General features: G+C 39.9%; 3 protein-coding genes across 7 annotated transcripts in view; 1 reads left to right on the top strand and 2 right to left on the bottom strand.

The window, feature by feature from the left end:
- Nucleotides 1-7,216, bottom strand: part of LOC122877376 (fatty-acid amide hydrolase 1) — a 36,119-nt gene extending 28,903 nt beyond the window's left edge. For 3 of the 5 annotated variants that reach the window (XM_044198850.1, XM_044198853.1, XM_044198854.1), the window contains exons 1-9: nt 6,553-7,216; nt 4,570-4,683; nt 3,742-3,882; nt 3,428-3,561; nt 1,997-2,203; nt 1,840-1,880; nt 1,624-1,748; nt 540-665; nt 326-423 (exon numbers count right to left, since the gene is read on the bottom strand). In XM_044198850.1, the coding sequence (XP_044054785.1) occupies nt 326-423; nt 540-665; nt 1,624-1,748; nt 1,840-1,880; nt 1,997-2,203; nt 3,428-3,561; nt 3,742-3,882; nt 4,570-4,683; nt 6,553-6,768 (1,202 nt within the window). In that variant the 5' untranslated portion in view covers nt 6,769-7,216. Of the gene's footprint in view, nt 1-325; nt 424-539; nt 666-1,623; nt 1,749-1,839; nt 1,881-1,996; nt 2,204-3,427; nt 3,562-3,741; nt 3,883-4,569; nt 4,684-5,028; nt 5,602-6,552 lie in introns of all 5 variants that reach the window. The other 2 variants (XM_044198851.1, XM_044198852.1) reach the window with 2 other exon arrangements.
- Nucleotides 7,217-7,346: 130 nt separating this feature from the next.
- On the bottom strand, nt 7,347-9,110 carry LOC122877378 (cytochrome b-c1 complex subunit 6, mitochondrial). Its single transcript, XM_044198856.1, has 4 exons — nt 8,951-9,110; nt 8,600-8,635; nt 8,163-8,324; nt 7,347-7,593 (listed from the first exon to the last, which is right to left on the bottom strand). Exons 1-4 carry the CDS (start codon nt 8,993-8,995, stop codon nt 7,561-7,563), a joined length of 276 nt encoding a protein of 91 aa, XP_044054791.1. The 5' UTR covers nt 8,996-9,110; the 3' UTR covers nt 7,347-7,560.
- Nucleotides 9,111-10,906: 1,796 nt separating this feature from the next.
- Nucleotides 10,907-22,588, top strand: LOC122877915. The gene is made up of 20 exons (XM_044200107.1): nt 10,907-11,258; nt 11,387-11,549; nt 12,277-12,426; nt 12,509-12,669; nt 12,944-13,120; nt 13,599-13,740; nt 14,076-14,263; nt 14,345-14,486; nt 15,097-15,277; nt 17,129-17,162; nt 17,307-17,576; nt 18,240-18,402; nt 18,822-18,971; nt 19,119-19,279; nt 19,478-19,654; nt 20,125-20,272; nt 20,398-20,585; nt 20,667-20,812; nt 21,332-21,335; nt 21,604-22,588. The coding sequence occupies exons 1-20, from the start codon at nt 11,055-11,057 to the stop codon at nt 21,715-21,717; spliced, it is 3,063 nt and encodes a 1,020-aa protein (XP_044056042.1). The 5' UTR covers nt 10,907-11,054; the 3' UTR covers nt 21,718-22,588.
- The last annotated feature ends 346 nt before the right edge of the window (nt 22,589-22,934 follow it).

Raw genomic sequence — 22,934 nt, 5'->3', positions numbered from 1 at the left:
AGATGTTACATGTGTCTATGAAATTTAAACATTTTGTAGGGGGAGCTATCAAGCCCCCCTTGTCACACCCAAGTCTAAGACCCATATCAGATATCAATTTTCACCACTTCTGATGCGTGTGCCAAGTTTCGTGAGTTTTTGAGCTTTCCTAGAACCTCAAAAATGCGTTTGAGTTTAATTTCTAAAAAAATAAAAAAAATTAAAAAAAGGCAAATTCCTTGAATTCTCTGAAACTTTAATTATTTAAAATTATCAAATGAATTAGGCTATTAATGATGACTACACTGATTAAATAACTGGCATCTTAAAGGGAACTTCAACTCACAGTTTTTGAAGCATGGTGGTAGCTCCGTCTGCTAAGACACCCTTTACCATCAGTTCAGTGACAACGTGACTGATCTTCAGAGGACAGTAGGGCACCAACTATAGCCACAAATGACAGAGAGGGAAACAAGTAACTGTATTAAAAACATATAGCTCATACCACGTATTTTATGTGGCCATAGATGATATAGTGTGTGTGAGTGGTGGGGTCTTACAGTATGTCCTGCTTGCTCTAACAGAGCTTTGACCTCTCTGATGCCTCGAGCCATGCTTGGAGACGGTTGTGTGTAGCCATTGTTTTCTAGGTAACCGATCCTCAGAGGTTTGGAGCTCTGGTATATCTGAGGACAAGACATTTTTATTCTGTAAGATTAGTAGGGAGACATTTGAGTGGAAACGTAAAACATAGCAAACAGAGATTAACAAAAATAGATACATTTTTGGTACATAACTAATAAATATTTGTGGATAGGAGACTGAAGCTTTTTGTGTATCTTAAGTCTTTAATTGTGTTTACTTTATTTACTTCAGTTAAGGCACAGTAAAGGAACAGGGTCATTCCAGATTTCACAGCTGTCAAAGGAAATACACCTATGATCTCAATGTCATCACTGTGTGTCCATAAAGTGATATGTACAGAGATCTGTGTTAGGGATAGCACAAGAGGCAGCCTCCACTCTTCTGGGAAGGCCTTCCACAATAACCTGTCTGCAGGGATTTGTTCCCATTCAGCCACAGCAGCATTAGTGAGGTTGTTTACTGAAGTTGGATGATAAGGTTGCAGTTTACCCAAAGTGTTTGCTGGGGTTGAGGTTAAGGATTTACTGAGGCCAGTAAAGTTGTTTCACACCAAACTTGAAAATAACATTTCTTTATGGACCTGGCTTTGTGCACAGGGGCATTGTGATGTTGAAACAGGAAAGGGCCTTCCCCAAATTGTTGCCACAAAGTTGGAAGAACACTAATAGATAATTATATAAAATATTATTGTATTGCTGTAACATTACCCTTCGACATTTGCTTACTGGCCGAGAGTTAGATGAGAAGATTGATACCACTCTCAAGTGTGTACAGGTGGTAAATACTGTATGTAGCTGAAGCCAGCAGCCAGTTAGCTTAGCTTTGCATAAAGACTGGAAACAGGTAGAACTGGCTCTGTCCGTAGGTAACAAAATCTGCCTACTAGCACCTCTAAAGCTCACTAATTTCTCACACAACGTTTTGTCTCATTTGTTGAATCAGTTTTCAAACTAAAGTGGATTATGTGCCGGACGAAGAAATAGACCCCCCCGGACACACCTGCGCATTAAAAGGTAGGGGTGGAACAGTGGGGTCCAAGGAAAACATGTGGTCACAGAGCAGTGCCTGCATACACAGAGCCAGACTGTCCACATCCCTCGCCATGGGTCCAGCAGATGACAGCACTAATTTAATAAGAAACATAAGAAAAAGTAGCCACATGTAGTATGACGACACATGTAGTATGTAGGCAATGATTATACAACTGTAACTTACCTGACTTTTGCCCTCGATAAATGGGTCTCACACCCTGTGAACTGACCAAAACATAAAGAAAAGTAAAATCTAAACAAAGCAAAGATAAAAGCGTGGTCCAAAGTGTCAGGACTGTTTAATGATTATGCATAAGACTGACCGAAGCATAGACACTCACCTTAGACGACCTGTTGTTGGCTTAAAGCCACAGATCCCACAGAATGAGGCAGGAATACGGATACTACCCCCTATATCACTGCCTAAACCAAGCACGGAGCCTCCTCCCCCGATGAGCGCCCCCTCCCCACCGGACGAACCTCCAGAGGTCTTCTGGAGATTGTGGGGGTTCAAGGTCTGCCCATAGATGGGGTTACTGCAGTCATAACTGGAGATGAGGAAATAAAAGAAAAACACAGATAAGCAGCGAGCATCACAGCCAGCACCGTAACGCAAACACGTGAGGCCCCCAGCAGCTAGGCTCTTCCCTGCAGCACAGAGCAGGCGAATTTTAATATCTTTCATAGTGAGGATACTAAATAATTTCAATTGTACAACAAAATTTAACAGACCACTTCAGAACACTGGACACAGATTATTTAATTAATTGTATTAAGTAAATTTTAAGCTTTTTAAAGTGTCACAACCGTTGTCAAGGTGCTGATCCTGCAACGGCCGTGATTGCCGGAGCGCGCCACGGTACTCCGTATTTGACTCCTCCTAATTACTCATTGAGGTAGAGAGCAGGATTTCACTATCAAAATAATTGTAAAAAGCCCACCTGCACACTCTGCTCAGATTAGAAAAACCATCAACTTATAAAAAAGTGTGATGAAGACTTGCAGCAGAGAGAGAGCGAGAGAGAGAGAGCGAGAGAGAGAGACCTCATGCGGACAAGTGACAGAGAGAGAGCGTGCAGATATGGACAGAAGTGTCAACATGATATAAAAACTTTGTTTGATCATGAAGCCTAATGTTACTCTATAATTCTGTGGTTTATCAGTGGAGTGTATGAACTACACTGCAGACTGGAGTCTCTGTTAGTGACAAACAGACAGATAGATCTGCGTTATATACGCTCATCTCCTCTATGAAATGTCTGTATCCTCACTGCGCTGCATTATTAAAAACTAGGATGAACTGGACGTGGGTTACATCTCTCGCCCGCATCCAGTCGCTGTCGCTCCCTCTTCATCTCCTTGCAGTTCTCATGCATTAGTTCCGTGTTCTGTGATATAAGTTATCCTTGCCATTCAAATTAATACTAAAAACATGAATATAGCGCACCATTTAGTATGATGTCATTATATAGACTGACCTTTTCTCAGCACCCCCAACTGTGACTGACTTCCAGCATCCCTGGTTTTGAGAAGGGTGCTTGTGACAGTCACAGGTAGAGTAAGCAATAGTTGAATAGCTGTGGCTACATCAGGCACGCTTGGTAATATTTATGGAGTGGTGCTTTATGAATACAGGCTGAGACAGGGTCCGTTTGGACTGTGGGGGGTATACTTTACGAGCCAGATCACAGCCTTTAAATATGTAAAAATCATATATTACCCTTTGTGTTGTCAGCTTAAGTTTGTGACAACTTGATTGAGAAATGACTTACTTTAATAGGCCTTGGGGCAAGTTGGTTTTCACAAAGGGAATAGCTCCTTGTCTCTTCAGAACTTCAACAAGCACACTGTCCTTCTGGGCAGGCTGGTCCAAATTAATGATCACACCACAAGAACAGTCATGATTCTTGTGATGTAAAAAGAAAACAGTCAAAGAGAGCAGTGTTAGATAAGACCACATCAAAGACATAAACCTGAGCTATATTAAGAATGCCATAATGGTTTTACAAGTGCATACATATTTGGAAACCCTGTCAGTGTAACTGCCATCCTGTAATGATGCAGGTAATGCATAACTACAAAATACCTTGATTGCAACATTTTCTTTTATGCTAACTGGAACTCCATACAAGAGACCTTCCTTGTTGGAGGCAACAGTTTTCAGCTGGTCAAAACTCTCCAACAAGATCCCTGTGCAGCAGTTCAGCTTTTTGTTTACATCCAGAGCCTGTGGGGCAAGAAAAAAACAGCACAAACAGGTTCATCTTTATGCCTTTGCAAGACTAGTTTTGTGAAACAAGTCTAGTAGACATGTACTAGCAAGTCAATAAATAACTTGGTAACGGTGGATGAAATCTACTTTGCGCCAAAAGCCTTGAATGAATGATTGTGTACAGTATTGTACTAGGGTACATGCAAACATTTTCTTGTACCACTAATATCTCTTTATTTTATTATCAATTGATTAACACTTGCATTGTTTTTGTTTGTCTTGCATTGCAAGACACATTGAAATGGTACTAATACTAACTTGATTACTTGTGCTGGTACATAAACCCGATTTAAAAAGCAGCAAAGGTTTCCGTCCGAAGACTAAGGATATGTTACATCTAACAAGAATTCAGTATATTTGCATGTGCTGACTTTACTTTAGATCCCTGTAGAGATAATGATTAATTTAGGATTTTGTGATAAATTCAAATTGGAACACTGAGATCTCTAGCAGCAAAGTATCTTTAACAAATAAATAACACATTTTGACCATTTGAAGCAACAGGGTGTTGAGCAATACATGGGATATAGAAGTCAAAGAGAGATAAATCAGTGAAGGTTCAAATGGATAATTTGATCATCTATTTCCAGGTTTTATGTGTTGGTACGTAAGAAATGAGCTGTGTTATGCTGGGTTTTTAACCTTTTCCATGTAAGAGTAAAACACGTCCTCAGGGCTCAGCGAGCCTTCCTGCAGTTGCTTTGTCACCTCAGACAGGGACAGATTCAAGATGAGAGCAGAGTCGGTCATTGGATGCTACAAGACACACACACACACACACCAACGCATTTGAAAATTTGTTCATACACTATGCAATAATCATCTCTTTTCAAAATTAGCTAAAAGTTCTTCACAGATGACAAATATAGGGCTGTAGCAAACTATTATTTTGATTATTAACTGATCTGCTGATTATTATCTACATTGATCAAATAATCATTTTGTCTATAAAATGTAAGAAAATAGTGTAAAAATCCACAATAAATTGCTTGAGCCCAAGCTGACATCTTCAAATTGTTTGTTTTGTCTGATCAACAGTTCAAAACCCAAATATATTGAGTTAACTGTCTTATATGACAAAAAGCAGAAGAAACTTAAAACCTGGTTTAAAGTGGCCAAGTCCTTTGGGTCCAAGGAGCCCAATTCACTGATCCGCTGGGTGGCCTACAATCCAGGTTTTATTCCAAAAAGGCTGGATGAAATGTTCAAAACGTGGCAGGAGCGAGGTCTGAATATTTACTCGGATTTCTTTGGGAACCTCACTTAAAAGCTTCCAAGATTTGAGGGAACAATATGGCTCGGCCAGCCAGGATTTCTTTAGATTTTTACAGCTGAGACATCACATCATAAAATATTTTAAAAAGAAGATCTGGAAAAATCAAGATCCAGATCTGGTATATTAAAAGTTTTTATTTCAGCATACTGAGCTGGTGAGGGTGAAGACATTCTACATAGAAGAAAAGTGGGAAGGCGAGGACAACTTTGTAATATCAATGGAGGGGTGGGAAAACTTAAATAAAAAGCAATAGAAATCAATCAACTCACAGTCTTGGAGAGAGTTTAATTGGGAAAATATGGTCAGATACTTTATAAACACCAGCACTGGAGAGGCTGTGGGACTATGAGAGCAAATCATTACCATGTGTTCTGGGAATGCTCTGGGATGTACAGCTACTGGAAGACAATCAGAGACAGCATGGAAAAAGTTTTAAAAATTAAGATTCACTTTTGTTTTCAGGTCTTGTCCTTGGGTAAGATGCCACCACAGCTTCTTGGCTTTTCTACAGCATCCATGTTTAGAATAATGCTGGTCGCCAGTAAAATAGCCATTATGAAAAAATGATTATGTCAAGGACCACCCACATTAGCAGACCAGTTTAATGTGATGCATGACATCTAATGGAAAAATTAACATTTGCTTTGAGACTCAAGACAGACATTTTTGATAAATGTTGGAAAGGATGGATTGAGTTTATCAACCCATACAGAACAGATTTAAGGTAAAAGAGCATCAGTTGTATTATAACCCCACTGGTTCTCTGCTACACACAGACTTTTTTGGTTTCAAAGACAACAGTGTGTAATGTAAGATGCTTTGCACCTGTTGACTTCATACTCAAAAAGAAAATATCAACAAACAAAAAAAACAAAAACAAAGAAGAAAATGTGCAGATGGAACCAGTCAATTTGGGGCGTTTTTGTTTGAAAAATGAACTATTTGATGATCAAAATGGTAATTAATTTTTATGTCGATCGACTAATCGATAGGCCTTTTTCACAGCAGACATTTAGACTTGGTGGCTCTGTTCTATTCAAGTGTCCCAGTAAGGCATGACAGTGAGCCAACATGCACAACACCAGGACCCTGAAACGGAGGCATCATCTATAAAAGGCAGCATGTTATTGGTGAGCCCTTCGTGCTATGACAGGTCAACATGTCTGCGATGAGAGAACAGAAAATAACAAGAGCAGAGTTGTCGCAGATGTTAACTTTTTCCCAAAGCTCAGATACGCGTGTGGACAACAAATCAAAAACTTAATTAAAGACTGAATTAAACGCAGGTAGGCCAAGTTTTAACTTTCCCTCCGAACAGACGAGCTCTAGCCTCGGGTCTCAGCTCTCACCGACTCCTTGTACTGGACCACAGCCTGCTCCGCCCGCTGCAGGCTCTCATCCCTCCGGTTTCTGGCTCTCTGGATCTTTTCCTTCGTCTCTTGGTGGCTCCTGAACCTCCGCACCAGCACCACCAGAGCTCCCGCGCCGCAAGCAGCGCCCGTCAGTAGTCCAGCTGTCCGCGTGTCAAGCTCCACTCCCTGAAGAAACTGTTGAACACTTTGCATTGTTCCCTCGTTTGTCCTCTTGCTCCAAGCAAAACCTCGGCTAACTCAGGCTAACACAAACAAGACTGTTGTTGGACTTGTCAGAGCTTTAACGTCAACAAGTGGGCGGGTTAAACGCGGTTGGCTCTATGTTCAAGGTGGAGCTCCTTTACTATCAGCCACTGCGCAAACACGATCCCGGGGGCAGGTTTTTGGAGAGCACTAACATTTGCAAGGTAGAGGGCGCCAGTGATCATTTTATCTGAATGTTCAATTAGTTCAACATAAACACTTCTGACAAATATTCTACCCGTCTATGCAGGATGTCTCTCATTTTCATAAATCCCTTTTTTGTACCTTAAACATCTTCCCGTCTTGTTTTCCATGTGTAGTAATCACCTGCATGCAATCTACAGAGCAACTGGGGTTTCTTTTTGTACAGGCGATAAATCATGGTGAAGCCTTCATAGCAACATGTAGTTACAATTTATTATTAACTCGATCTCTACGTGAATCAGTTTACAGAGGTTTAGCGTTATAAGAATCACTTACACACTTTTATTGTATATAAAGTCATAAAATAAACTTGTGAGACAAGGTAAGGTTTTCAACCCTTCCACTTTAATGAAATGCTGACTCAGACTACCTTGTTAAATACTTAAGTTTCTTCACATTAGCAGATACAGTATAGTATACATTTAAAGTTACAACATACAGCAGATCCACATATGGATGTATTTAAAAGCATGTTCTCCTCTTAAAACAATATCTGAAGAATGGCATCAGCCCGTGGTGCAACAATCAGGGAGGACTTCATTTGACCGAATGGAACAGTTTGTGTGACACCTAGAGAGGACATAAGAGGAAATCCATTAATGTACACATACTACATACAGTGCAAGGTAAACCAAAGAGCCTTAAATCGTTTTGCAAAGAAGTTTTAATTGCTTGTAACAAGCAGGTCATAAACAATTCCATCCTACATTTTTGTTCATTTCAAACTAATGTGCCCCTGCTAATGTTACTGAACTGTTGTATTGTTCATGTGTGAATGGTTGCATTTTTGGCACTTTTGACAGTACAGACATTTTTTGTACTGTGAGGATATACTGTCAAATAAAAGTGACAGTGGAAATGGATGAAGTTGCTTGTATATCAATAAAACCTTTTGTTGATTAAAGGGAGAGGTGCTGCTGCTGCTGCACATGGCTGCCAATAAACGTCTTGCATGTAAGGCCAGCTGTGAGCTCCGAAGCCTTACTTGCAAATGCTTGGGCAAAATTCTTATGTGAAGACCACTTATTATTTCATTGATACAAGAAAACAATGTATCGTGAAATCTGTGAAGATCCATCCTTAAAATAACACTATTTTTAATCTTTCTGCTTGGTGCAACTGGCAAATGTCCCACTCACACAGTGGTCCCGAGCATGCAGGAAGTCAAACAGCTCCTCAGTACAATCCTCCTCCGTCGAAGACCGAGAGCCAACTCTGGCCTCACACTGCTCCAGACGCTCCCGAGTGTGAACGCAGTGCTCCGCCTCTTCACACTTCTGTCGCATCGTGTCAAGCGGATCCTGAAACAGAATATGTACTTTGATGAGTGTCCTTCAACAAGAGAAACACACTAGGATCAGTAACACACTCAGTTGCCCCATCGGTGTCAACCAGGATAAACTAAATAGTGGGAAAATCTAAACACCACAACCACAAACTCCAGCCTCCAAAATGACCATAAAGTTGTACCTGATAAATGCGGGGATTCGGGGGTAAACTCCCCTTCCCTGTGTAATGCAACAATAATACAGAGTTAACATGTTTTGATTCTGATGTGGGCCTCCAATGAACATACCACCATTTCTTCCTCTTCTTCCTCCTCTTCCTCCTCCTGAAAGACATACAGGACCAAATCAATTACATCATTCACTTCCAGGCATCATGACAGGTGTTAGCTATCGTTTTTGTATAAATGACACATTCAACAAGTAGGAAGCCAGCTTTACCAACGACGAACTAGTATGTAATTTTGATTCTGCTGCATGAATTAGCTTCAACATGGGAATGTTAAAGTTGGCTAATGCTAACGTAAGCTAACGTAGGTGATGATGTAGCTTAGTTAGCCCTGTTGTGTTAGCTTGCTGGCTAAAATAACCAAACGTTACAGGCATAGCAGAGTTGTCTTAAATCTGTAAAAGCCACTAACATCCTCGGGCTCTCCGTTCATGATCATCTTCTCCTCGAAAACCATGATTTTGATGCTCTTGCCCTTAGATGACTGGCTGTCAGAGCTCAAGTGTTGGAGGACACAGCAGGTCACACGCGCACAGCGGATAGCTGACAAGTTAGCGAAAACACATCACACAGTTTCCGGTCATCAGACTTTCATAACAAACCTCCCGTTCACCAACTTTCCGTTGTTTCCGTTATATTGTTGGGTCAACTGTGAAATACATCATGATTGAAAACGTCAATGAGAATACACATTTATCAAATAGCTTTTAGCATGGCTTTTCCATACACTCGACAACTGTTTTATTTTGAAGTCAGAATCGTCTGGTAGACTAAAATCGTGTACTTCCACTCGGCCAAAATCATGAAACTCTACTGCCATCATGTGAAAAGTGCCCAGAAATAACTTCTGTTTTGCGTCTGTGCTATATAAATAAATAAAATAAAGTGAATGTGTTGAAAAGTAGTACTACACCAGCTGGAATTACTCACTAAATTATAATTGAGTATATGGCCAAAAGTATGTGTGCTTTTGGTCTGGGACTGTTTTCATGATTTGGACTAGTCCCCTTAGTTAGAATTAAGGGAAATATTAATGCTACAGGTAGTCAGTTTTATTTATATAGCCCAATATCACAAATCACAAATTTGCCTCAAGGGGCTTTACAATCTGTACAGCATATGACACCCTTTGTCTTTAGGCCCTCAATTCGGATGAGGAAAAACTCCCCAAAAAAAAGCTTTTAACAGGGAAAAAATGGAAGAAGCCTCACAAAGAGCAGCAGAGGAGGGATCCTTCTCCCAGGACGGACAGACATGCAATAGATTCACACAGGTAGGAGAAAGTAACAGACACACAGAGAGAGAGAAAGACAAGAAGAGAGGCTGAATCTCGTGGAGGACGAAGATCCAGATCCAAAACATCTGGAGAGAGGGTCCAACAGAGAGGAGAGAGAGATGTCCCAGGACAGCCGATGGTCCAGCACAGAGAAGCCTGAGTTAAAAAGCATACAATTATATTTGCCTCCAGCTTTGTAGCAGCAGTTTGGGGGATGTGCTTTCCTGTTTAAACATGACAATGACGTGGATAATAAAATGTTTTTTCCCCAGTCTGGTGTGAAAGAACTTGAATGGCCTGCACAGAGCCCTGATCTTACCCCTACCAAACACCTTTTGGAAGAACTGGAACGCAGACTGTGAGCCAGGCCTTATTGCCCAACATCAGTGCCTGACCTCACTAATGATCTTGTGGATACACTGGAGAAAATCCCTGCAGCTAGGTTCCAAAATCTTGTAGACAGCCTCCCCAGAAGAGTGGAGGCTGCCATAGCAGTATATTCATGGCCAGGGTTTTGGAGTTTAACAATTGCATATGGGTGTAAGAGAAGAAGTGCAACTTGGAGAAAGAGACAAGAAATGCTTATCTTGAGTGTGGCAGAGCTTTAAAATACAAGTTATGATGAATTCAAAAAGACACAGACAGAGATGTCTGAGGATCTTGGAGGCTGCTAAAACATGTCTTTCTATGATCATATACGACAGAAGTGTAATTTAAATCAGCTAAAAAGTCCAACATGCCATTTCTATGAATTAAGAAGATATTGGCAAAGACATGATTAGATTCTTTTGCTAAGCAGAAATCACTGTCTCATTCTCATGACAGACTGTGAGGAATAACATGTCCAGGCAATAGGTATACCTTAGCTAGTTGTTTGGGATGTGGGAAAAATAAGAACACAATGAAAATTAAGTTTTGATATGAGGTCATTTGAATTTGGCTGTCTATTTGTCTCATATCTGATAAGATTACACTACATGCAACAAATTATATTCTCTACTGCTAAATCAGTATGTTTTAGGGTCACTGATTAACAGCGCTGGGCATCCGATTTTCCATGTATAAAGAGGTCAGAGTCCAGTACAACCAGTAGGCCTGGCTGTGTTGCCAAGAGTCGATAACATCAAGCTTCTCCCTGATATTATTGGCTCCTGGCAACACAACACCAACCTTTTGTCTCACAGGAGAAGTAAGGAAAACATAGGCGTGAATTAGACAGGCTGGAGCCCTTGTTTGTAGAATGGATTCAATCTTTTCTGTAATGGGATCCTACGTTATCCGGGATGTCAAAAGTCTGCTGCTCTTCACAGCAGTTTTCATCCTCATTGCAGATTATATTAAGAACCGTCGGCCGGCCAGCTACCCTCCAGGACCCTGGGAATTTCCTACTGTGGGCAACATATTCACTGTGGACCACAACAGGGCCCATGAGAGTCTGACACAGGTACGTAGATCAACAGACGTCAAAAATGTACCATTAAAACTTCAACAGGTCAACAGATAGGAGTCATCTTTCTGTTATCTGATATATGAAGCATCATGCGCTTCCTCTTCTCTCATATCCACTCACAGTTAGCAGGGAAATATGGAGATGTGTACAGCCTGCGAATGGGCCAGACGTGGATGGTGGTGTTAAACGGATTCCAGGTTCTGAAAGAAGCTCTGGTAAATCAGGGAGACAGCCTGGTGGACCGCCCAGACCTCCCTCTGCAACAGGACATAACCCATGGACTAGGTGAGAGGACGTAACGCACACACACAGATGCAAAACCTGTGTAGTCTCAACTCACTGCTATTGTGACTTCTGTGATACTTCTTAATTCTTTTGAATAAGTTCAAAGGTTACGTTTTACCCTTTTCATGAGCATCTTGTATTTTTAAGGTACAAGATACATTGACTATGTCATATTGTAAGTTCATCACATTTTTTCCGCCATTGTTTTAAATGGAGAACAAAACTTATTAATGAAGTATTAGCTATTAGCTATACAGACCGAATTAACAAAAAAAGATGAGTTGCTGAGTTGTAGCCTACCCCATTTGCACAATCTACATCTCAATTTTGTCAAAGCTTCATGATCCTTCTTGTCAGCTTCCTTTGATCTACATCTCCTCCTGTTTCATTGTTATCAAATGAATTAGAGAAATTAAGAAGTTTTATTAGCTTTCCTGTTGGTGTACTTCACACATAATAATAAATATATTTTTTATATAGCAGAATTCTTACAAACTTGCAAACTCTTGCAGTTACAAACATAAAAACCGTCTCCCAAATATTTTGACCATTCATACTACAATAACAGCACTGTTCTCTTCTCTTGAGTAGATAAAAATTGTATAGATAGCTAAATTAAACCAAAAAAAGTTGGACTGTTAATATTTAACGTGTAAAAGAATATTCCTTCATTTTCCTGATTACTATGTATTCCATTTTTATCTACTTTTGATGTGTTTCCCATCAGGTGTAATTTTCAGTAGTGGTAACACATGGAAGCAGCAGAGGCATTTTGCACTTTCAACCCTCAGATATTTTGGATTTGGCAAGAAGTCACTTGAACCTCTCATCTTTGATGAATTTTCACATTGTGCAAAAGACGTCAATAGCTATAAAGGTAAATAGTGAATGCACAAATTTAGAATGCTACACAATCACAAATACACAATTTACATCAAATTTTCTTTTTAACTGTGGAGGTAAGCCGTTCAATCCACACCTCATCGTCAACAAGGCTGTCTCCAACATCATCTCCTCCCTGGTTTTTGGTCATCGCTTCGAGTACGGTGATGAGAAGTTCATAAAACTGATGAAGTGGTTTGACAAAACTCTCCAGATTGAAGCCTCCATTTGGGCACAGGTATGGCATTTTAAAGCTATTGATGAAATCTTAATGCTGTGTACCATTGTTGTGCAATACATTCCTCATTGCGAAACAGTTTGTCATTCATGCGAGTGGCTCTAGCTGGCCACAGATATGTAATATTTAGTACACACACAGCTCAAGATGGAAAATGTATAAGATGCACGAGAGCCAATTTGTAATTGGGATTTCAATATTTGATATAAGTAGAAAATACTTAGCTGAAACGCCTTATCAATATGTTATTGTTCCAATCTGCTCTACTCTGCAGCTTTACAACTCATTCCCTCTGCTGATGAGACGTTTGCCAGGGCCACATCAGACAGTCCAGCACATCTGGAACAATACAAAGGACTTCATAAGAGGAGAGCTGAAGGAGCACAAACAGCACTGGGACCCCTCAGACCTAAGAGACTACATCGACTGCTACCTGAATGAGATTCAGATGGTGACTGGCGCTAGCTGTAGCTTTGTATTGCTTACACTGTGTGGTTCATGAAGATGCTCAGTGTTCTGTTCCTGTGAACATCATAAGTGCTTGTTATGCACCTACAGCAGACCTATTAAAAGTTAATGTGTTGTACTGATATGATGTTTCATTGTGGCACCACTCCTAGCTGGTATGTGATGAAAAGTGCAAAGACCAGATGTGCACTCTTGCCATGGCCTCTGCCTTACAACGCTATCTTTTAAGGCCTTATCTCCAACAGCATGCAGCCCTTTTAATGTAACAAAGCAAAGCCTTTTAAACTTTTTTTAAGGTACAAGGTCCAACACAGATTAAAAGTGTTTTAGTTTTTGATGAAACTTGAATTCAAAGTTACCATCAGAAAAGATTATGACCATGGCTGTAATAGCGCTGACATGCAGTTGTTCTGAATTATTTTGCAGCATGTTTTAACACATGCATTTGTATATATTCTCAGAGTAAGGGGCAGGCTTACAATACGTTTGATGAAGAAAACCTGGTTATGTGTGTCTTGGATCTGTTTGTGGCTGGCTCTGAGACCACATCCACCACCCTGCGCTGGGCTTTCCTCTACATGGCAAAGTACCTTGAGATCCAGGGTAAGAGCACTGACCATGCCAGGCAGACCAAGCTCTTTGTTCTTACTCAGTAATGTGCAAAATGGTGACACCAAAACAAATGTATTGGTTGTAATTCTGTACGTGTAAAAATCAACACCAGTGTTTCCAGTTCTCACCCATCGATGTAACTACTTTTACTCCAAGGTGACAAAGATTGTGCAGTCACCAGTGTCCTTCACATTTATGACAAACTCAAACAGGAACAAGAATCTATCTATTGTGCTTCATCTCTCCACGAGTGTTTAAGATGTTCTGTTGTGGCCTGTTGATGAAATACTGTTTCAACTTCTGCCTGTTCCCCTTCTGTTGTACAGAAAAAGTCCAGGCTGAGATAGACAGAGTGATTGGACAGTCCAGACAGCCGTCCATGGAAGATCGTGCAAACCTGCCCTACACTGACGCTGTCATCCACGAGGTCCAGAGGATGGGAAACATAGTTCCTCTCAGCCTGCCTCATGTTACCAACAGGGACGTCCAGCTGGGAGGCTACACAGTCCCAAAGGTAAATTCTCGTATGTACTTTTTATGTCACATACAATAATATTGCGTTTTTATGAATTGTCATTATGATTCCAATCACCAGGGAGTTATTGTAATTCCCAATTTGACCTCGGTGCTGTTTGATAAGAATGAGTGGGAGACACCCTTCACCTTCAACCCAGGACACTTTCTAAACGAGGAGGGCCAATTTGTGAAGCGAGCTGCTTTCATTCCTTTCTCTGCTGGTGAGGAGCAACACTATCACCTGTTCTATCAGTGTCTTTACCTGTTTTTACAGGAGCCTGGAGCCTGTCTCAATATATACTGGGACCCTACAGTGGTCCTTACATAATGATTGCAGATTGGTCCAGAGGATGATCAAGAAGAAAACACAGACAAGACAGATGCCAAGGATCATAACTACGTCCTTCTTGTTATGAGTACCAGTCACTGATCACTGCACTGCCATCCCAGTAATAATTGACTGGAAGTATTAACACATTCAGCATTTCTTAGGCTCCTGACATGTTCAGGCCACGCCGGTGAGTTTTGTTCTTGCTTTGCAGAGATGGTAATCTTTAATTCACATAAAGTATTTCCACTGTATACCAGGAGGGAGGAGTTAAAAAGATCAGGAGTGGGAAGTGTTCATCATTACGTTTGAGCCTAACAATGAAAATGTCTGACTAATGATCTGATCTTTTGTCTAGACCTAAATTTAGCACAAAGTTTCAAATGGTTCTACTTCCAATGTGTGTCGAATAAAGTTTGTTTCAGGTGGTTTTCCTGTCACAATTATTTCATTTATGTACTGACATTTGTCTGATGAATTGTTGTTGTGTGATTTTGCTCTAGGTAAGCGGGTGTGTCTCGGGGAGAACCTGGCCAGGATGGAGCTCTTCCTCCTCTTTACCTCCTTCATGCAGCGCTTCACCTTCTCCATGCCTCCGGGTGTGGAGCCTGTGCTGAAACCCCGCTTTGGCGTCACTCTGGCACCGCATGAATATGAAGTCTGCGCAACCTCACGCTTAGAGTAGCTCTGACATAAAAAATACTTCAAAAAGCAATAACCATTTTTTAACTGTTGTCACTATTTGGGTATAGAGAATGTATCAAACTGATATTTGGATTTAATTATAGATTATGTTGCATGGGGTCAACTGCTGATGTCTTTTCAGGCTGCCAAACTGTGATAAAGTTAGTTTCTTTGCATTTTTTGTTTTGTTTTGTTTTGTTTTGTTTAATTGTGTTACCTTTCCAAGTAGGCCCCAAACCATAGGCTAGTTTAGCTAAGCCTAGCTCAATTGTTTGATATTTTTGTGAATCATTTTTTCATTTACAAAGGTGACATGAGTCACCTATTGCCTATTGCTTACCTTAAAACATTGTCATAGCATGAAAGTGGAATGATGTAAAATCACAAAACATCTTAAATACAGAAATGTTGTTACTGGAATAAATTGTGGAATTTAACAGGCACCTACATCATTCAAAGATTTCTGTTGCTTTCTTTCATAAAAGTGTAAAATATGTGATACATCAAAAAAATGCGTATGTGATGTTACATTTTAGATTTCTAACACATGCCCCTGAAGATATGGAGGCCAATATCTACAGAAAATACCCTTTACTTTATATTATCTATGAGACTCATGAAATGATGGGGTGAGTAAGGTCATTATCCCTATATTGATTTCCCAAAATTTATTTTAGGACACTATATACTATAGCCTGAAGAGCACAGGTTTTGTTTCAACATTGGAGGGGACACCTATTAAGCGGGGGTCTGGGGGTTCACCCCCACAAAATATAGAGAAAAAAAACTTTGTTTCCTGCATTCTGGTGAATTTTTCTGTACCAATTTATGCCTTTTCTGCATCAGTTTATGGTGGAAATGTCTTAATTTATGTAAAGGGAAACTTCAGGCAGCAGGTGACAATTCAAAATATAAAAATATAATGCAGCAAGGCTCTCAGGCATTCTGCATTGGTTTCAAATATGTATTCTCCTGTAGATCAACTTTTCTCATTTAATATCCCTGCTGCTGAGTTAACACACGCCTATGCCTGATTTCTTCTCCCCTCCTCTTTTGTGTCTATTATTTGGGAGAAGTTAAATGTGCAAGTGGCACCTATTCACGTCAATGATTGATGATTATGAACCCCTGGGCTTTAATAGCTGCTGTGTTTTCAGCTGCTCAAAATCTATCCCACATATCTGTGTTGCTTCTGTCAGGAAATACTAAAACATGCACATATGACTCAAAGCAACCTATTCTGTTATTACTTTATTCTTGAAATCTCAGATTACTATTATAGTGGCCCTAATACTCCGTCATAGTTGAGGACTAGAATTCCGTCTTTTGGTTTGTTATTCTCTCACTAATTTGTTAATTTGTTAACCGTTTGTGCGCCAAATACATTGACTAGACACAACGGTGGTTATATTTAAATTTTTTAATCAAAATTATTGCTAGGGACAAATCGGTAGTCACTGGATATTGGTAGAGACAGTCCTACCTAATTCAACACCCTTGAAGATGGCAACTCAATCAGCAGTGTGCATCTGATATGTTGTAGGCCTACATTCAGTGTTAATATTAGCTTAAATAAATGACATTATTTGGGATTTTAACGGTAAATTAACATGAAGTGGGGTGAAGAATATCGCTGTAGTCATGCAGAAACCTTGTAACTCATCTGGGTAAAAAATCTAGCCTACTAAACAACTAGCCTACTTGATAATGGTCATCTGGGGTGTTTTTAAGAAAAGCTTTACAAAAACATTGTCTGATGAACTCACAAATGCAATTGGAGTCAAGCTGGGAACAAGTCTGTTTCTTAAATGTTGTTATTGTTTTTATTTTGGAGATATGTGTGTTTCACAGTGACGGTGCCCCTCTGCCCAAGTCCATTGACATTGTACTTATACAAACTTGTCGCCTCTTGTTTGAACAGCCAGAAAACAGCCAATCACAGTCCAGTGGTAAACCCTGCTGTATATCACGGAGTTTAGAGAAAACTATTTACTGTTGCTGTCTCTGTGACATGCTCTGAAGCTGATATAAAACCAGCGCACCATCGGAATCACTGCAGAGTATTAAGTGGCTCCAGAAGCAGCAGGTTGTGAGGATGGATCAACTCTCTGGTGTGTCTGTTTCCTCTGTGTGGCTGGACGGCCGCAGTCTGCTCCTCTTCACTCTGGTATTCTTGGTGATAGCAGAGTATTTAAGGAACCGTCGGCCCAGCAGTTTTCCTCCAGGCCCCTGGGCTTTCCCTCTAGTGGGGAACATTTTCTCAATTGACTTCAACAATGTCCATGGAGACATGACTAAGGTAGGACTAAGATCTTAAGATCTTAATTTGTACAAGTGAATGCAGGAAGTAAAAGTGGTCTCCTTCGGTAGTAAAATGGCCCCTATGACTGATATATTATTATATATGACATAATTAGATTAATACTGATGCATCAATGCATAAGCAGCATTTTACTGTTAGCTTATCAAGGTGGAGCTAGTTTTATACTAATCTACTTTATTGTTTAGGGGATTGGGAAACAAAGGGTCACAAGGTCAATCTGGGGGCTTGTAAAATGCTGGCTCCTCCAATCCCCCAGTTTGACTCACAGGGGTAAGTTTAAGTTTATTAGCACATTTTGCTAATGATACTTAAGAACTTTTAGTTAAGTGAAATTAATGACTTTTACTATCTTTATATTGCAGTATTGCTACTTTTATTTAAGAATCTGAATACTTCCTCCAAAACTTCTGATCTTAAGGGGTGCGTTTTCAGGTCTGTGAATGAGGATGTGGGAATGAACTCAGTGAATAGTCACTTTCCAAAGTCACTTTTGGTTTCGGTGGCCTTCCCAGCTTTGAGATCAATAGTTGTCAAATCCAAATTCCAAATTGTTGAGGGAAAAAAAGTAAGTCAGTTAAATCAAGATGAAAGTTACATATTTGCTTTGCATCTCACTCACTTGTGTTGTTCTTGTGGCAGTTAGCAGAGAAGTATGGGAATGTGTACAGTCTGAAAATGGGCCCCTCGTGGATGGTTGTGTTGAATGGCCTCAGCGCACTGCAAGAAGGTCTCCTTACCAAAGGAGACATGCTGGCTGACCGCCCAGAACTTCCACTCCATACTGACGTGCTCCCCAAACAAGGTAAAGAACGACTTATTTCTAACCTTGTAGCCTGTAGATGAACTACTCCATCACTCTGAGGCTGCTGCAGTTCATAGACAGTTTCTACTCATGGTGTATGAAGAATAGTGACATACAATATTTCGCTCAAGTGGAAGTGCTGAAATTCAAATGAAAATAGGATAGTTTATTCATTTTGAGGATTCAGATGCATTTCAGCTCCTTGGCATAGTTAGCGTTGCTTTCACTGTTGTGACCTGAATCTAGAAATGGCCTAAAAAGAGAAACATGGATCATTTTTCATTGGTATGTAAAATCAGAATTTTATGTTATAGTATTGTTAATGAACCACTGAGACCATTTATACTCTGTGAACTCATTTATATCACAAGCTATTTTTCTGCATTTATTCTTAATCTAAATTCTATTTTTCTCATCAGGGATTATTTTTGCTAGTGGACACATGTGGAAACAGCAGAGGCAATTTGCCCTCTTCACTCTCAAATACTTTGGATTTGGCAAGAAATCCCTTGAATCTTCCATTCTGGATGAATTTATTCTTATGTCCAAAGAAATCGCTAATCATAAAGGTAAAGATTCTCGTGCACAAATCCCTAAAAGTGACTGAAAGGTTAAGATGCAGTAATCTAAAGTTAAATACATAAAGTGCAAGCTTCTTACCCATCTGATGACACAGTTTTCATTGTGATATGTTTGAAATGTGATCCACTGTCCAGGCAAACCCTTCAATCCACATTTAATCATGAATAACGGCGTCTCCAACATCATCTGCTCCCTGATTTTTGGTCATCGCTTTGAGTACGGTGATGAGACGTTTCTGAAATTGATTAAGTTGCTTGACAAAGCAACCAGGATTGAAGGCTCCATTTGGGCACAGGTACTGCATTTCAAAGCTATTAATGAAAGCTTCCTGCTTTGTCCTGTTCTTGTGCAACACCTGCATCTGAATACTATTTTATACAAGTCAGTATTCATTGATCTTTTTATGTGACAGATTAAGTTGTTGCTAAGTATTTGCTCTTTGAAATAAATATGCTCTTGGTCTTATTTACAGTCTTCTCATTGATGTTGACAGCTGTACAACGCATTTCCTGTGCTGATGAGGCGTTTGCCAGGGCCACACCGCACTCTTCAACAAATTTATGGTGAAACAATTGACTTGATGAAAACAGAAATCAATAAGCACAAGGAAGACTGGGACCCCTCTGAGCCCAGAGACTTCATCGACTGTTACCTGAATGAGATTCAGAAGGTGGGTGAACACACTAGAAGCATCGGAATCGAAATAAATCGGCAACTATTTTAATAATTTGATTCATTATTTTAAAGGAACAGTTCACCCCCAAATCAAAAATACATATTTTCCTCTTACCTGTAGTGCTATTTATCCATCTAGAATGTTTTGGTTTGAGTTGCAGAGTTTTGGAGATATCGGCCGTAGAGATGTCTGCCTTTTTTAAATATAATGGGGCTATATGGCACTGGGCTTGTGGTGCTCAAAATGCCAAAAAAAAAAAAAAAACATTTGAAAAACTCAACAACAGCAATGTCTCGTTCCAGAAATCATGTCCCGGTTACTCAAGATAATCCACAGATTTGTTGTGAGCAGTTTCATGATTCAGTTTCAGACATCTCTATGGCCGATATCTCCAACATCTTCAACCTTAACAAATTACATGTTTGCAATATACCAATGTGTATTTTCTAAATGTTCACCATCAGGACAAGAAGGGTGATGAAGCCGATGCTGGTTTTGATGAGGACAACCTGGTAATGTGTTCGTTTGATCTGTTTGGGGCTGGCACTGAAACCACATCCACCACCCTGCGCTGGGCTTTGCTCTACATGGCAAAGTACACCGAGATTCAGGGTAGGAACTCACAGATGTGGACAAGAAGTAATTTGAAGTTTGTTGATTGGCAGAAACAAGTGCAAACTTGAATAACACTTATTAAGTCTAGTTTATTGTTCCCTCCACTGCTGTATGTTGCACAGAAAAAGTCCAGGCTGAGATAGACAGAGTGATTGGACAGTCCAGACAGCCGTCCATGGAAGATCGTGCAAACCTGCCCTACACTGACGCTGTCATCCACGAGGTCCAGAGGATGGGAAACATAGTTCCTCTCAGCCTGCCTCATGTTACCAACAGGGACGTCCAGCTGGGAGGCTACACAGTCCCAAAGGTAAATTCTCGTATGTACTTTTTATGTCACATACAATAATATTGCGTTTTTATGAATTGTCATTATGATTCCAATCACCAGGGAGTTATTGTAATTCCCAATTTGACCTCGGTGCTGTTTGACAAGAATGAGTGGGAGACACCCTTCACCTTCAACCCAGGACACTTTCTAAACGAGGAGGGCAAATTTGTGAAGCGAGCTGCTTTCATTCCTTTCTCTGCTGGCAAGTACCATTTCACAACATTTACAATGTCATGAATGAGATTGTACAGACACATACCCATTTAGCCCTACCGTATTTTTTCCTTTTAAAAATCTTGGGACAATGATTAAATTAACGCTTGGATCACCGAAAGTGTCCAAATACAAGTACATCCTGCATTTGAAGTGTAACTCGGACCAAAATGTGGCCAGACAGTTAAAAAAGTAGTCTACCAATTTAGCATTGCACTCCTATAACATTGTTTGACTCACAATGAACAGTTTGAAAAAAAAAAGTATCAAAATCGATGCTGCAGAAACACAGATATTGTCTTTTGTCAAAAACTAGCATCTACATTACCCACAATGCACCTCAACCGCCGATAGTTTGTTCAGAGATTATTGTGTGTACTCTTTATACATCCATGGTTATGCTAGAAGGAGCTAATATAGCCTCAAGCCACTAGCCAGTGGGCTACAGAGGTCTGGTAAGCTCACTTCCTTAACTCCACACTTCCAGATTTTTTTCTTTTTCAAACTTGTAGTCAAGTGACATCACTTGTGGCTTGTCAGAGCTACAAAAAGCTTTATACAACTGTTTTTACATATGCAGTAGTTCTCCCCAAGACTTGTAAACAGACTTTGATGTGTAAAATCAGTGAAGTTGCCCTTTAACTAAAAAACAGGTGCTGCAACTAGAGGAAAATAATGTAGGTAACAAGACTGTTCAGAAGATAAATAGAATTATAAAGCTCAATTATTTAATTTATGTACTGACATTTGTCTGATGAATTGTTGTTGTGTGATTTTGCTCTAGGTAAGCGGGTGTGTCTCGGGAAGAACCTGGCCAGGATGGAGCTCTTCCTCCTCTTCACCTCCTTCATGCAGCGCTTCACCTTCTCCATGCCTCCGGGTGTGGAGCCTGTGCTGAAACCCCGCATTGGCGTCACCCTTTCACCCAAGCACTATGAAATCTGTGCCACCTTACGTGAAGCGTGATCCTCCTCCTCAAGCTTTCATACATTTTCCAGATGGCCACTTGGGGACAGAAGAAGTCGACATTAACCTGACAGACACACAATCTGACACCTTATCATCTTAAAAAAGTTGTTATGGCTAATATTTTAGCTAACTGTTGCCTTTTTACAGTGCACCTCCAGCAGACATGGAGCAATATATTTGGAGTCATGTTTTCTTAGCTTGACTTTCTTCACAAGATAGTTGCTAAGTTAATTATTATGACTGTTGCCATTAGGTGCTAGGCAGGTTAAACAATGAGCTAAATTAGGCTGCATAGAGGTGCAGAGTTAGGTGATCATTCATTGTGGATTTGTCACTGTGAGCAGCTTTTGTCAAATTATGTTGCTATTTGATTCATCATTATTCTAAAAATAATTATTAGTGGAGCTTTAAAGTAATAACAAAAAGGAATTAAGTTTTGGCTTACTGTATTGATAGAGATACCTGGAGGGATGGGCTGATAGGTCTGTATGTAGATATGGTCTGTCCATTTTTATTAACAGTGTTTTTCACTTTAACAGTAATTTAGTTGTGAATAACATGTTCATCTGTAAATCCCTGAAGGAGGTTTGCCAACATCTGAATCAAAGTATGACATCTAGAGGCCTTTAACCTGTTTATACATTAAAGTTTGACAAGAATGCATTATAAACCTCATGAACCTCTGCGTGCTGGATAAGAGGGCAGATATCAGAATATGAGATATAAGAATATGATATACAGTCATGCACTGCAGTTCTGTCAGTTCAAACTGAATTTAATAAACAAAAGTAGAACTGCCATTGTGAGGTGTGTAGTGAGATGATTACATAAGCTTTGTTATGGACAGTCCTGTCCTGTCATTCACACAGTAATTCTAGTTTCTAAAATATCAATGTAAGCGTGTTTGTATGTAATCTATATCTTTATCTTCCTTGAAGTGAACTCTTTGACTAGGACCTTACACTGGCAGTGATTATTATTAGACAATCACTGACAAGAGTTCACAGACTGTAAAAGATGTTCACAATGTTGACACCTTTTTGTAAAAAGACAAAACATTTAATAACTTTCAGCTGCCACATACAAACAAATAATGAAACAATTGTACATTTTATATACTGAGGAATATTTCTCATGGAATGTAAA

This window comes from Siniperca chuatsi, linkage group LG6, assembly GCF_020085105.1.
Source record: "Siniperca chuatsi isolate FFG_IHB_CAS linkage group LG6, ASM2008510v1, whole genome shotgun sequence".
Classification (NCBI taxonomy): Eukaryota; Metazoa; Chordata; class Actinopteri; order Centrarchiformes; family Sinipercidae; genus Siniperca; species Siniperca chuatsi.
This window is presented reverse-complemented; position numbering and strand designations above follow the sequence as displayed.